At 43.6% G+C, this 14625-nt stretch overlaps 1 protein-coding gene across 2 annotated transcripts in view; it reads left to right on the top strand.

Moving 5' to 3' along the window:
• The window catches only part of CPAMD8 (C3 and PZP like alpha-2-macroglobulin domain containing 8), a 1045838-nt gene that overhangs the window by 198650 nt on the left and 832563 nt on the right, over positions 1-14625 (top strand). For both annotated transcript variants that reach the window (XM_085640012.1, XM_085640011.1), the window contains exon 15: positions 12743-12915. In XM_085640012.1, the coding sequence (XP_085496138.1) occupies positions 12743-12915 (173 nt within the window). The remainder of the gene's footprint in view (positions 1-12742; positions 12916-14625) is intronic.

Below are 14625 nucleotides of genomic sequence, written 5' to 3'. Positions count from 1 at the left end.
CAAAAATGCATTGTTCTGAAACCCCATGCAGTGAGTTCGAAGGAATCCACTCTTAGGGTTGTGGGCACATATTGCCGCAAGGGATGCTGAAGTTCAGGTTTGTGTCTTGAGTGCAACAAAATATATTTTGCATTTCAGTCAAAAGAGTGCTGTTATGAAATGCAAATGGGGCTTAGGAACCAGATGAAATTACAGCTCCATCAATATCACAAAGTAAGAGAATCATTTAGAGTTAGCAGCTTCTATGTTTTTAATGTTTAAATACTCTTATTGAATTGGCATCTTTCAGTGGGAAACAGCCATTACAACGCGGTCATAACCACGCGTGACCGTCACCACAAAGCCATTACCACGCATACGGCTTTACCACGCATGCCTTTACCACGCATGCTTTTACCACGAGTATGCATTTACCACGCATGATAAAGGCATAAGCGTAGTAATGGCTTTGTGGTGACGGTCACGCGTTGTAATGGCTGTGGCTTACATGCTTAAAATTAGTTTTTAGGTATGCGTGTGACCAAGTCTGATAAGATCGGAGGCCAAGGACAAACACCGGGGTGTCTGTGGCAGGAAATCTCATGGCTCACAGAGAAGGTAGGTGGGAGGTAAAATAAAAATGAAAGTGGCAGGTAGAATAAAAATGACGGCGGAAAACCACTAAAATGGCGGAGGACAGAGTATGTGATCCAGGTTTGGCGTCCCAGGCAACACGTTTAAAAAAAATGAAATAATATAAATAGAATATGATTATTAATATTAATATATTAGAAACGTGTAGCAGTGGATGAGGCACATGGCACGGGAGAACAAAGCGGCAATTTAGTACCTGAAATGAGGAGAGGGTGGCTTGGCGAACTTGAAGAAAAAGAAAGAAGCGTGGTCTTGGAAACGAGGCTGCGCATGCGTAGAGACTACAACTGGTGCAGAAAAAAAAACGGAAACAAACAATCTCAGAGGTGTGGACATGGACCAAAGAGGAGCACACCAGGAACTACGGGGTATGTCACTGTGAAGGGTAAGTGGTAGGTAAATCGGAAAGAGAGGGGAGTACGGGTGCGAGAGTGCATATTTGACGCATAAACAGTAATGTAGAGAGGGAGCCGAAGAGCTGCCCTGAGCGAAAGTTTAAGTGCTATAGGTAGTTTAGCACATACCACAAATACATTAACAAGCATTTACAATGCAATAGGTCTCGCATTATTAAAGTTTGAGCTATTGGCATTGCTAATAATAATGCAACACCAATAGCTCAAACATTCAGTAATGCGAGACCTATTGCATCGCAAATGCTTTTTTTTTTAGCCCCCATACTAACATACTGACATGGAGTAAGGACCTTCAGAGGGTTTGTGCACATGCTGCAGTGCTGTGCGCTTATAGTACAGGCCTCAGGCTCTGCCACGGCTGGCTCAACCTTTCACTTCCACCGTACAAATGATTTGTGTAAATAGCCGCATCTCGGATGCGGCATCTGCTACTACAGCACTTCGAAGCCAGGCCTTGTCAGCAAGCAGTGTATATGCACAATTATTATTTTTTTTTGCAGTTTTATATAGCGTGAACTCGACCCGAAAGTATTGGAGAGCTTTAAACAGTGCTTTAAGTGGGATGAAAAAGCTGTGGAGGGTCTCTGGGGCGTGGTCGATGTAATTAAGGGCGTGGCTTAAACATACCCACGCAAAAAATCTGTGCTTATCATAGTGTGCCGCCCGTCGGGCATTTTGCTATTTCTATCCTTGCATCCAGATATATACTACAGCAAGTAACATTACACCTACAACAAGCCAGGACTATTGGCTTTGCCATTGGTTGTTAGCTGCATAAGATAAATAAGCAGCAACTATGGCTTCGTTGCATACAGAATATTGAAAATGCTTCCATTTTCAAATGATGAGACTGTGAAAGAACTATAACGAGTCTCTTAGAAGTTATCTTAAAGGCAGTGAGCAGTGGCACTGCCTCAGAGTTAAGATTTATCTGTTCATGGAGGGTGAGGGCGAAAATTGACAGCCCGATAGGGACCCATCTATGCACCTACTTTTTAGAACTGCCGGTGCTGAGCACCGGCAAGACCCGCCCCACTTAAAGCCCTGGCTTCACATGAGCACCAGTAGCATTACACAAGGACACGTTCATTTTTGGTAGGCATGGGGAGATTAAGTGATTTGCCCAGAATCACGGGATGTTGAGCCAATGTCAGACTCGAACCTGCTCCCACCATTGCCAAAGTCAGCAACTCTTATGCCGCATCCTCCATTAATAATGAATGCGCTATATTTCCTTCAGGCCGAGTTACTAGCATGAGTGTATGTAAATGCGCGCCAATGTTACAGCGAGTCAGCTTGCTGTAAAGAAACATACACTTGGCGTATTCAGATGCTTTGCCGAGTTCATTTAAAAAACACACACAGCTTGCATACTGTTGTTTCTTTCATTCTGTGTGCTAGACTTCCGTCCTCCTAAAACGCGATTAAATGAAATGCGAACCACTGAGCTCTGTTACTCTTCCAGTGAATTGTCTTACTCAAAGAAAGTCGCAGAGTTATTTTATTACAATTGCCAGCAACTGCGACCGCGATTTTCCAAGGATCACACAGTTTGGTCAAGCAGGTTAGCCGGGATCATAGTTCACTTGTATTGGAGCCACAACTGACAGTTAGTAAGCTAACTATACATCCAGTACCAGTACATAAGGGTTGGAGATAGTTATGTGTTTGTCCGTATATTAGAGATTCTTCTTATACACACATGTGTGTACGTACATACGCTTTTATTTCCTCAGGTGAAGAATTCTGAACTTGCAAACATAGTCAACATACAGTTTTTCCCAGTTCGATAGGAAATGACCTGCCTGTTGTATTCTTCATGGCTCTTATATTCTGACGTCATTGTTGGGGGGAATTCGATCTTCCTGCCTTTTGGTGTATTGAAGCGCATTCCCTGTATCTACTTGTAAGATTGTTGCGACAATTCAACATTACGTTTTGGCAAATTGAGACGCACCCAGTTTCGATGTTTCTCCTGTGAAGTGCTTGTTAGAAACCTCTGTTTCTTGGTTTCGCACTGGAGCGGATTTCATACCTAATGCGTCGTGGGATCTACAACTAAACTTCACTGGCGGTGCTTTGTTTTTAATAAGTAACAAACGTGCACGTACCTTTGTGCTCTTTTTTTACTTTTCATCGTGTCCTGCATTCTGTGCGCTGCGTTCTGTACGCGAGCGCTCTTCGAGGACGACCAGCTCCATTCCTGTCTCCCTGCTGAGGAATTCTTCATCTACGCAACAAACGTCTTTCTCTCAACATCAACGAAGGACTAAACATCGACGTTCACGTTACACTCTACTCATCACGTGAAAAACGTGCCGCCATCTTGGGGGAACTGAAATTACTTTCCCAAATTCATCTGCATTTTTTCACAGGTGACATGCACACCACCAATTGCGTGTTATTCAATTAGTGAATATTACTTTAAACTCTAGATTGCAAAAGAAATATAAAATCCTTTGACATTTTTATTTTTGTTTCTTTTTCTTCATGCACAAGTATTATATTTACTAAGCATATAACATCACCCAAGCGCCTTTAAAAAAAAAAAATACATTTTTGTTTTTCATCGCATTTCCTTCATCAAGTAATGTCTTCGCAAGTTATTCCTGCACCACCATTTGTTTTGCAGAGTCCTGGCAAACCATGCATGTTATGGGAACACTGGAAGGAAACTTTTGAAACATATTTAGAAGCCATTGGGGGTGATGATTATGTTTCTAAAAGGAAACTAGCAATTTTAAAACAATTTTTTTGGTTTGGAAGGAAGAAATGTTTTAAAAACATTACCTTTAATGGAAGCCACTATTACTGAAGCTAGCACTGACAGTGAATCGTCTGGAGATAGCAATATTGACATATACGAAGTTGCATTAAAAGCTCTGGAGGAGAATTTTGGGAAGAAAGTTAGTGTTGTTGTGGAAAGACACAAATTATTTTCACGTGTGCAGTCATCAGGAGAAACCATTGAACAGTAAGTAGCAAATCTAAGAATGTTCGCTGTTACATGTAAATTCAATGACATGAGGGATGATCTAATAAGGGATCAACTAATTAATAGAATGTCAAATTTGAAAATACAAGAAAAACTTCTGGGTCTAAAGGATCCTTCTTTAGACAAAACATTGTCGGTAGCCAAAAGGATGGAGAACACTTCCAGATATGTAAAAGAACTTAATACTGTATCACAAAAAATGCTCCACGACGATGACACCGTACACAACATAAAAAGGAGTGCTAAAAGAACAGGGGATAAACCTATTTTGAAGAATAAACAAGAAAATACAAAATCCAAACCTAGATTTTGTTACAGGTGTGGCAGCCCAAAACACACAGCTGATGCCACTTATTGTCCTGCTCTTAAAACCAGGTGTCATAAATGCAAAATGTTAGGGCATTTTGCAAGATGGTGTAGGAGTTCTGGAACTTCTATGATATCTAAATCTGTTAATTTAGTGGATCAAACTGATCTGCCTCACAAGGAGGACTCATTATACGATGATGATTGTGCGAATGATGATATTGAATTTATGGTCATCGAATCTAGTCAAGTCCTCAAATGTGAAGCGAACAAACAGGACAGCTATCGCCCTCCCAAATGTATTATTAAACTCAAGAACAAGGATGTCCATGTATGGGCGGATTCTTGTTCCCCATTTACCATCACAGATAGATCCATTTGGGAGGGTTTAGGCGGTAAATTAGAGGAACTACAATCCACTGACGTTGTTCCAGAAGGGTATTGTGGTGAAAAGCTACCTGTTTTAGGATGCATAGAAACTGAGATGTGTTTCTTAGATAGCAAGACAACAGCCAAATTATACATAGTGCACAAGGGAAGATCTCTTTTGGGTTGGAAAGAACAGAGAGCCCTCAATATAGTATTAAGTCCCAATCATCCCCAACAAGTTTTATTAACATCACCAGGGAAAACTTCAAAATGGGCTGATAAATTTCCAAAATTATTTAGTAAAAAATTAGGATGTTTAAAAAATGTAAACATCAAATTATCTTGAAAGTGGATGCTATTCCTAAAATACACAAAGTAAGAAACGTGCCTTTTGTTTTAAGAGAAAAACTCAAGGATTAATTGCTCAGACTTTGTAATGAAGGCGTAATTGAGTCCACTGAAGCGTCTGAGTGGTTAAGTCCAATAGTTTTAGCCCGGAAATCCAACGGCAATATTAGGATGTGCATTGATTTGAGGGATGTCAATGATAACATCTGGATAGACCGGCATCCCCTTCCCCGCATAAATGAAATGTTAGCTACTATTAAAGGGGGTACGCATTTCAACACCTTTGATCTGTCCAACGCATACCACCAAATAATACTACATGAAGACTCTAAGCACATCACCTCCTTCATCACTCCAGAAGGAGCTTTTCAATTTAAACGTATGCCATTTGGGTTGGCGTCGGCTTCAGCCGTTTTCCAAAGGCTGATGCAATCTATTTTAACAGGTTTAAAAAATGTAGTAGTTTTCCAAGATTATGTATTGGTGTGGGGGGGGGGGGGTGATGGAAACGAACATGATTTAATCAGAGAAGAGGTTCTTAATAGGCTTTCTGAAGCTGGTCTCACAATTGCTTTATAAAAATGCAAATTCGGGGTCAGCGAGGTGGAGTATCTAGGTCACACCTTGTCCTGTGATGGAGTGAGACCAAAACAAAATCTGGTTGAATCCATTGAAAAGGCACCTGCCCCAAGAGATAGAGACCAACTCAGGTCATTTCTAGGTCTGGCAGAGTACTACTCTAAATTTGTACACCACTTTTCCGACAAAGTACATGAGCTTAGGAAGTTAATGAAGAAGGGTACCAAATTCGAATGGTCTGAGTTGTGCCAACAAAATTTTGATTCTATAAAGAAAAATATTGTTAATGCTGTTTCATTGAAGCCGTTTGATCCTAATGATCAAACCATAATTTCTACTGATGCCAGTAATAACGGAGTAGGAGCGATACTAATCCAGGTGCACAAGGGAGAAGAAAGGGTGGTGGCTTTTGCTTCCCGCACGTTGAGAGGTGCAAAACACTCTTATTCCATCATTGAAAAGGAGGCTCTGGCAAGCTGGTGGGGTATACAGTATTTTAGAACATTTGTATGGGGAACCAAATTCCAATTACATACCGATCATAAGCCTTTGATAGATTTGTTTTCCACAAGGGGTGCAAGCAAGGCCACCCCTAGGATCACCAAATGGTTATACCGTCTGAAAGAATATGTTTTTGACATAAAATACATCCCAGGTGCAAGAAATGTAAATGCTGATTGCATATCAAGGTTACCATTAGAGAGTATTCAGGATGATGAGGACGACGAATGGATGGTTGCTGAAATAAAGGATGTCTGCACTACCATTAGCGAGGATGAGTGGAGGAAAGCTATTGAAGAAGATGCAGTGTTAAACAAAATTAGAAAGCTTTTAGGTTGTGAACAAGGGTGGAAATCACACAAAGACTTAAACTCATTTAAATTGATATGGTCTGAGTTGAATGTGATAGATGATTTACTTAGAAGAGGTAGTAGGCTAGTTGTACCGGAGAAGCTAAGAGATAGGTTACTGAGTATCATGCACGAAGGGCATGGGGGAATGCCAGCTATGAAAAGAAAAGTTAGGGTGGATTTTTGGTGGCCCGGTATGGACATTCAGATTGAGCGTTATGTTTGTGACTGCATAGCATGTGCGTGCAGCGACAAGACTCATTCCTCCCAGGAAACCTCCATTAATTCCTCACCCATGCCTAAAGGTCCTTGGGATAAACTAGCCATGTGTGGACCCTTTGACATCTTGAATGTGTCTCAGAGATTTGCTATAGTTATGGTTGATTTTTTTCCCAAATGGCCAGAAGTTGCTTTTGTCAAGGAAGTCAAGTCCATAAGTGTTATTTCATTTTGTGAGGATATTTTCAGAAGGGAGGGTTGCCCTGCCAAAATTGTAACTGATAATGGACCCCAATTCATATCCGATGAATTTGAGACTTTTCTTATGAAATGGGGCATAAAACACATTACCACGCCAGTTTATCACCCAAGGGGCAATGGGCTCGTAGAACGCTTCAATAGAGTGTTGGTTTGAGTGTATCCAGTTAGCATGCAGGAATAATGAGACTTGGAGGCAACAAGTCAAAGACATGTTAATGTCATATCGTACCACTCCTCACTCTGTGACAAAGGAAACACCTTTTTCTTTACTTAAAGGAAAGGTACCTTGTTCTGTGGCTGTACCACCTTGGATGAATAGAGCTGGGAAATATAATGCCAACTTAAATGAGGTGCGGGATAGAGTGGAAAAATACCAAAAAGCTTATTGTCATCGTCATAACAAGAACATTGTGAAGTCTAAACGTTGTTTCATGCAAGGTATGCTTGTGAGAGTATATGTGGGTGACAAAGCAAGAAAATGTTGCTCTAAATGTTCTTCCCCCCCAAAAGTTGTTTTGGTTCAAGGTAACAGTGTGAAGCTTGATGATGGCAATTGGTGGAACACCAGGAAAGTGTCACCATGCTCTGACACTGAAGTTGCCATGTTTCCTAATACTCAACAAAACACCATTGTATGTAAAGTTAGTCCTGATCCTGCTGGAATGCCCGCTCCAAATATCAGAACAAATTTGAGACGATCATGTACTATGCCTAAAAAGTACAAAGACTATATATGTACATAGTTTATTTGTTTATTTTGTTTTTTTAAGGCTCATCATTGTTATTGTTCACTACTTTTGTATGATGACATGGAACACTTCTGCTCCTTAGCAACCCATCTGTCTTGATTATAAAGTGGAATGTAGAGAGCATTGGGTTGCAGTTGGACTGGAGAGCAGTTGTGTCCCAGGGGTCTGTTCCTTTCTACTTAATAAACCCTTCTATCACAAGAAGAGTACGTGTCCTACTTCACAAAACTGCCTACATTTAAAACAGGCGCGTAAGTATCATCCGCCTCAAATGCTACTCACTTGTATCGACCCCAGGAGGATGAAAGTCTGAGTCAGCGCGTTCGGCCTGTTAACTCATAGATGTCCAAGCCATGTACATTACCCCGCCTGATGTGCGATCAGATGGTCAGAAAACCTCTGAGGCTGTACTAACCGAGCACGTCTGCGAGATGGTAAATATGGGGCCCCACCTCTGACCCGCACACCCCCGCACCCCTATCAGATACCCCTCCCGAAGTCTAACAGAGCAGAGTGTTTGAGGTCGAAGATCCCCTGAACCCGTTTTGTGACCCTCCCCCGTCTTACATGATATATTAAGCTCACTTTAACTTATTAAAAACACTTGCACTTTACACGAAGCAGGCCTGATGTAAGTCTTAACGAAACATAAAAAACACGATCATAATAGTATCAGCGCTCTCAGTACGGGTGTATGGACCATTTTTAGTGCTATAGAACTAATATCTTCGATTTATTGCCTACTAACGAGTTCATAACCAAAAAAACAACAACAAAAAACGTCGTTTGCCACAAAACAGACACATTTTTAACGAAGAACATATACAGCCTGTTTTTAATACTGTAGAGTTGAGTGCGCGTTGCGACGAATATAAAATTGTCCCGTTTTACCTCGTACGTCACAACCGCAATAAAAATATATTCAAACAATAGAACAAATCAAAAAATAATGTAGCCTCTTTAGAGGCTGCGAGGTCGCAGAGTGTCTAACCGACTAACTTTCAGGACTGAGTTTAGGTAATTATTGATCGAGGACGTTCAAGCGCTTGCAAGTGTCTGGAAGGAGGGGATGATGGCGATTTACATAATAATCAAATGTGTAGATACATAATTTTATTTAAAGGACGATTAAAAACTTGTCATAGCACACCGCACCAACTCCATCGCCCTTTCGTTAATGATCTCAGAAAAAAAGAAACCTGAAGTGACACTTCCATGATTCGGTCTCGAGACCTGAAGGCTGCATTCACATGTATTTATTTATCGGTATAGCGCTAATACTCCATGGACTGACCGCTTCTGAGCGCTAGAGATGTAAACAGTATGTTAGAAGGAAGGGAAGGGAGAAGATTAAAAGCCAGCGCGCATTGTTTAAGCTACTAGATATGTTGCCAGCGAGCAAGTGCTTGAATGCCGGTTCCTGGGTTGTAGCGCTATACAATGTAACATACAAATCAACCTTGCACGATCACCCCTCAACACTGCGCGTTTCACCCGCTAAGATACTTTTCGGCGCTCCTTAAGAAATATTAGATATAGTTGAAATATAGACGTCACAGTAAATGTCTTTAGCGTGCCAAATACGTGTATAAGCGGCAACAAACTTTATTTTTTCACTTGAAGGGGAGAGTACCTGCACTTCTCAGCCCTGGTGCAATACATTTAACTGAAGAGTACTGGCACTTCTAAAGAGCAAACGGGCACTGTGGATAGTGAATGCCTCATCTATATTTACCCTTAAAGCACTGATACTACAGCATGAGAAGCCTCACTCTGTGCCAAAGAGGAGAGATTACTCTGCCTCTCCTGGCACAACAGCATGAGGAGCTGCAGTCTGTGCCCATGCTGAGAGTTTGTTGTCCCCCTGATAGGCACCACAGCACGAGGAGCTGCAGTCTGTGCCCATGCTGAGAGAGTACTGTCCATCCGCTGGTACCACAGCATGAGGAGCTGCAGCCTGTGCCCATGCTGAGAGAGTACTGTCCCTCTGCTGGTACCACAGCATGATCAGCTGCGGCATGTACGCAAACAGAGAGTTGAATCTACCTCTGGTTGTACCACAGCATGATCAGCTGCAGTCTGTGCCCATGCTGAGAGTTGATTCTACCTCTGGTGGCACCACAGCATGAGGGGGCCTAGGGATAGTTTACTGTCCTTTTGCTCATCCCCGCACTATGAGAAAAAACAGCTTTTCCCCTGTGTGCGCTGACACAGGGGCACGGGGCTCTCTCTCCTGGCACCACAGCACGAGGGCCTGAAGCTTGTGCGCAAACATGGCGAGGATCTGCCTCTCCTGTTGGTGCCACAGCCTGGGAAAGTTTAGGTTTTGTCGCACATTTTTAGCTGTTTCTACAGATGCCACAGCCGCCTGAGGTCCAGCAGTCGGTGCCCGAGCCGGGCACAGTGTCAGTGAGTGAGCCCTGCTGGCACCACAGACTGTCTGAGGTACCTCAGTGTGTGCCAGGCATGGGCAGGGTTAGTGGTCTCGGCTGGCACCACAGACTGAGGTCCCCCAGTGTGTGCCCAAGTACGGGCAGGGTTAGGGGTCTAAGCTGGCACCACAGCATGGGGTCAAGCAGTGTGTGTCCAGGCATGGGCACGGGTGGTCTCGGCTAGCACCACAGCAAGGGGCCCCGCAGTGTGTGTCCAGGCACGGGCAGGTGTGGTCTCGGCTGGCACCACTGCGCACAGGCAAACAGCCAATCACTGACCTTGGCTGGCACCACAGCCCTCGTGCAGGAATGCCCCCTTCACTGAAGCCAAGTCCATGAGATTCCTGTGTTGTTGCTGCCTGTGGGCGTTGCCCGCCCCCGCAGGGGCCCCCAGTACACGCCAGAAACCTCCCTTTCAAACACCGCCGAAGAATGCACCCGCCCTCAAAGGAACTCGTCCTGCGAGATTTCAAAAGGCCCTCTGGAGCTGCCGCCAGGCCCCGCGAGGGCAGCCCGGTGCAGCACAGCGCCAGCCCGTGCCAGGACAGCCCGGGCCAGCAGAGCGCCAGCCCGTGCCAGGAGAGCCCGTTGCAGCACAGCCGCGCCAGCCCGTGCCAGGCCAGCCCGCGACAGCACAGCGCCAACCTTCAGCGATCCCTGGAAGCAGCCTGGGGCTGCCAGGCTCCATGTATGATATATGGATACGTTGTATGTGCACTAGCAATAGTGTTTATATGTGCACACAAGCGGCAGAATGCAGCGTTCTCAAAGCGCATACTAACGAGATCATACCCAAAAAAACAACAACAAAAAACGTAGTTTGCCACAAGGCAGACAAATTTTTAACGAAGAACATATACAGCCTGTTTTTAATACAGTAGAGTTGAGTGCGCGTTGCGATGAATATCAAATTGTCCCGTCACAAAATATGAACTAGAAATTAAAAATATATATGCCCACCTCTCTTTCCTTCTTTCATTTAGTTGCTTCCCTGTGAAATGGATCCAAAAAATAACAATCCTGCGAGTGGTGCGCGCATGCGCGCCACAGCAAGACATATGCTTTCAATTATCGTGCCCGTGTCTGGGCATGATAATTGAAACCACATGACGGCCGGTGCACGTAATAGACACCAATAGGCCATGGGCAGAGCAATGTGCCCGCCTTTGGCCAATTGCGTGCTGTCTTTCATAAAAAGACGCACGCAAAGGCCAATATCGTGGGCCAAAAGGAAAAGCATACGCACGAGCGTGTGCGATTCCTAGGTCCATTTTCAAACCCCGTACAAGAGGTCTCTCGCTGCGCGAGCAGTGCTCTGCACTGCAACGCAGGCGCGAGACCTAAAAAAGTGTGCATGAAGTGGTATGCGTGGTTAGTGTACGCGTTAAAATGGAACTTACAAGGTGTCGGGATGCATGTGTGATGAAATGGTATGCGTGGTAATGGGATGCGTGGTAGTGGGTCATGCGTGGTAGTTGACGCATGGTAAAGGCATGCGTGATGAATGCGTGCGTTGTTATATCATACATTCCTTTCAGTAAAATATCTCATCCCTTACAAGGTCAGTTTCTTAAAATTAATGCTCCACTTAAGTCCTCAAAGGAAGCTCTGGGGGCATGTCTGGGCATCACTGTCTGTAGCTCCAGCTATAACATTCAGCATCAATGGCAAAGTATACCGCTGATACCCACTGTTGTAGCAATCAGGTGTGCCCTTTGATGGAGCTGCTGAGGGCTTTTGTTTCATATATCACAGTTTTGAGGGCATACATTTTGTCTCCCATAAAATAGATGTTTTTGTTGTCTTCATCAGCAGCAAAATAGCGTCTTTTATAGAAGGTCTACTTGCACTGCCACTCTTTCAAGTAGGAGGCATAGCAAAATACTAAGGACAAATCATCCATAACTTACGAACTACATTCTTTGCCCAGTCCAAATCAGCCACCAAACATCCTCCATTGCAAACTGGCCAAACCTGATGTTTGGTCATCTGTTGGGCAGCTGAGCCTCCATCTACTTAATTGTGGTCTGAACAAGACTGTCTGCATCTGAGAGTTCATTCAATTGACCGTATAACTTGTGCCTAATATGTAAATGAATGTGTGCTGGTGCCCGAATCTCTGCTGAGAGGCCCATGACCGGTGCAATAATATGTTCGTGTGATAAACACCAAAGCTGTGTCGTCTTCCGTTCACCTCGAGGCTCTTAATCCACTACCAGACACCTCCTCCCCTTTATCTCACTCCTGCATGATCCTGCTCCCTCCTTTGTGATGGTCTTTCCGTCTTTCTCTTCCTCCATCTTTCGGCTTCGTGTACTTTTCCCCCTCTTGCTCTGGATACATGTCTGATGCGGAAAAATAAGTGCCCCACCGGCTTAAATTAAGCTCACATATAACACAAAAAGGTTTTTAAAGGAAAACATTGCTACTTATGACTGCACAAGATAATCCTTCCTCTGAATAGTGCTTTTATCAAGTGTCACACTCCATTTTACAACCACGTTCTTTCCTTTAGCAATATTTTTCAGATCACTAGAATTCTGCACTGTTGTAATGTGTGTGTCTTTTCCAATTTTCCTTCCAGCCTCCACCAAATCTCCGGCAGGAGAAGTTGAAATATGCATGACATTTTTGCGTTTCCAGGTGACTTACAAAATGGCTCCCCTGAGTCGGCTGCTGGTCTACTATGTGAAAGACAACGGAGAGGGGGTCACAGACAGTGTGCAACTACAAGTTCAACCCTCGTTCGAGAACCAGGTACTAATGCTGAGGCATCCTCTGCCATCCATTCTTTGGTCACTCAGTGTCATTTCCAGTCTTAGAGTAGCTGGAAGCTCCTCAGCTTCGTGATGCCCATTGCCAGCTGTGTATTAACCTACCGAGCACACGGCGCCTGCCACGGTTTTCTGTGGTACCCTAGCACTGCTTAGTTGTATACAGCTGGTGATGAACTCACTAAACCTTCAGCCAATAGGGTCCTATGGTGGACTACATCTCATGACTCCCAGCCTCAATCCTGGCCCGAGTGCTTATACCCATAATTCAATTTTATTCTGAGAACATTTGTCGCCATAGTTAAACTATGCTATGTTTTATATTATGCTGCCTTGAACAGATTGACTAATCAAGTCACTCTCTTTCTGTAAATACTTTATTTCGACCGAAGGCCATAAAAGTTTCATAGCAATACAAACATTCACAATATGATCTGAAATGCATCAAGCAGTATATATAAAATATTCTCAGTGAAATAATCTCAATCTTTGTATAAAACAATTTAAACCAGTCACTAAGCTCCTTACATCCGTCCCAATGCGTACACTTTGTAAATGAGCTAAAAACTTTCTATGATACATTAAAAAATAGCTGGTTGTTTCATTCAGTTCAGAGTACTTTCCCAATTATGGGTGCGTTGTTCGTTGCAACATCACAGCTTAAGCCCCATTTTGCTTCTTATTAGTCCTACTACAAACAAGTATCGGGATAGGCCAAATATTGCGTGTGGTGCAGTGCTAGCTGTTAGTACCCTTAGTGCCTCTTGGTGCTTCCTAAATCCCAATGAGTTGCACAAAGGTCGGATCCATTTCCTCCTTGCCCGGGCATATGCTGGGCAGAAGAATAGGATACGTGCTGTATTTTCGGTGGACCCTAAAGTGCGTGTAGTGCATAAAGTGCAGGAACGGTCTCCCTTTCCCCCCAGTTTGCTGTATGGCCCTTGGTCTGTAGGATGTTATACCTTAACTTCAGATACAGAGTTCTTGCTAAGTACGGTTGTACATAATCGAGAAGTTCTTCAAAACTCGGGTTCGGTTAAGTAATAAGGAATTGAGTTGTTAGCCTTCCCGATCTTGGATCGCAATGGAGTGTGTTCAGGATATGTAGCCAATAAGTTCTCTTTAGTACGTCTTTGCAACTGGATGTTAAGCCATGTGGCTCTGTCCAGTATAAACTGAGGCCTAAGACTATGAGCCATTTCTTTATGAATCTTAGCCAAGGAAAAGTGAGACATATGTCAAGGGCTAAGAGTTCTCTTACACCTTCTCTGTATGCCACTAATTCTGGTGTTGTCCACAAGCGTATGCAATAAAGTAGTGGTCGCAATATTGCAATTTGCACTATGCGCCTCATGTTTAGAACATGTCTTTGCTCCTCCTTTTGTAATTCACAAGTGACCCATTGAGGAAGAGCACACAGTTTGGAGAGTTGAGAGGAGAAATCCACTGGTGATGAAGAGAAGACCTTGATGATCTATATGTCATTCCACCAAACAGAAATGTCAACTTCATTCTACTGGCCGCCAATGAAGAGGGCAAAGTGCAGGTGTATGAAGATCTCTATGTATCTCTGTCCATGCACGGCTTGCGCAGGATCATTCTGTGGGAGGGATGCCATGGCAGAAACTGTTTAACATAACCCATACACCAGACGAATAAGGCCGTCACGGTCTGGATTGAAAACAGAAAACAA

This window comes from Triturus cristatus, chromosome 12 (assembly GCF_964204655.1).
Source record: "Triturus cristatus chromosome 12, aTriCri1.1, whole genome shotgun sequence".
Lineage (NCBI taxonomy): Eukaryota > Metazoa > Chordata > Amphibia > Caudata > Salamandridae > Triturus > Triturus cristatus.
Note: the sequence above shows the minus strand (reverse complement) of the source record. Positions and strands in the feature narration are given on the sequence as shown.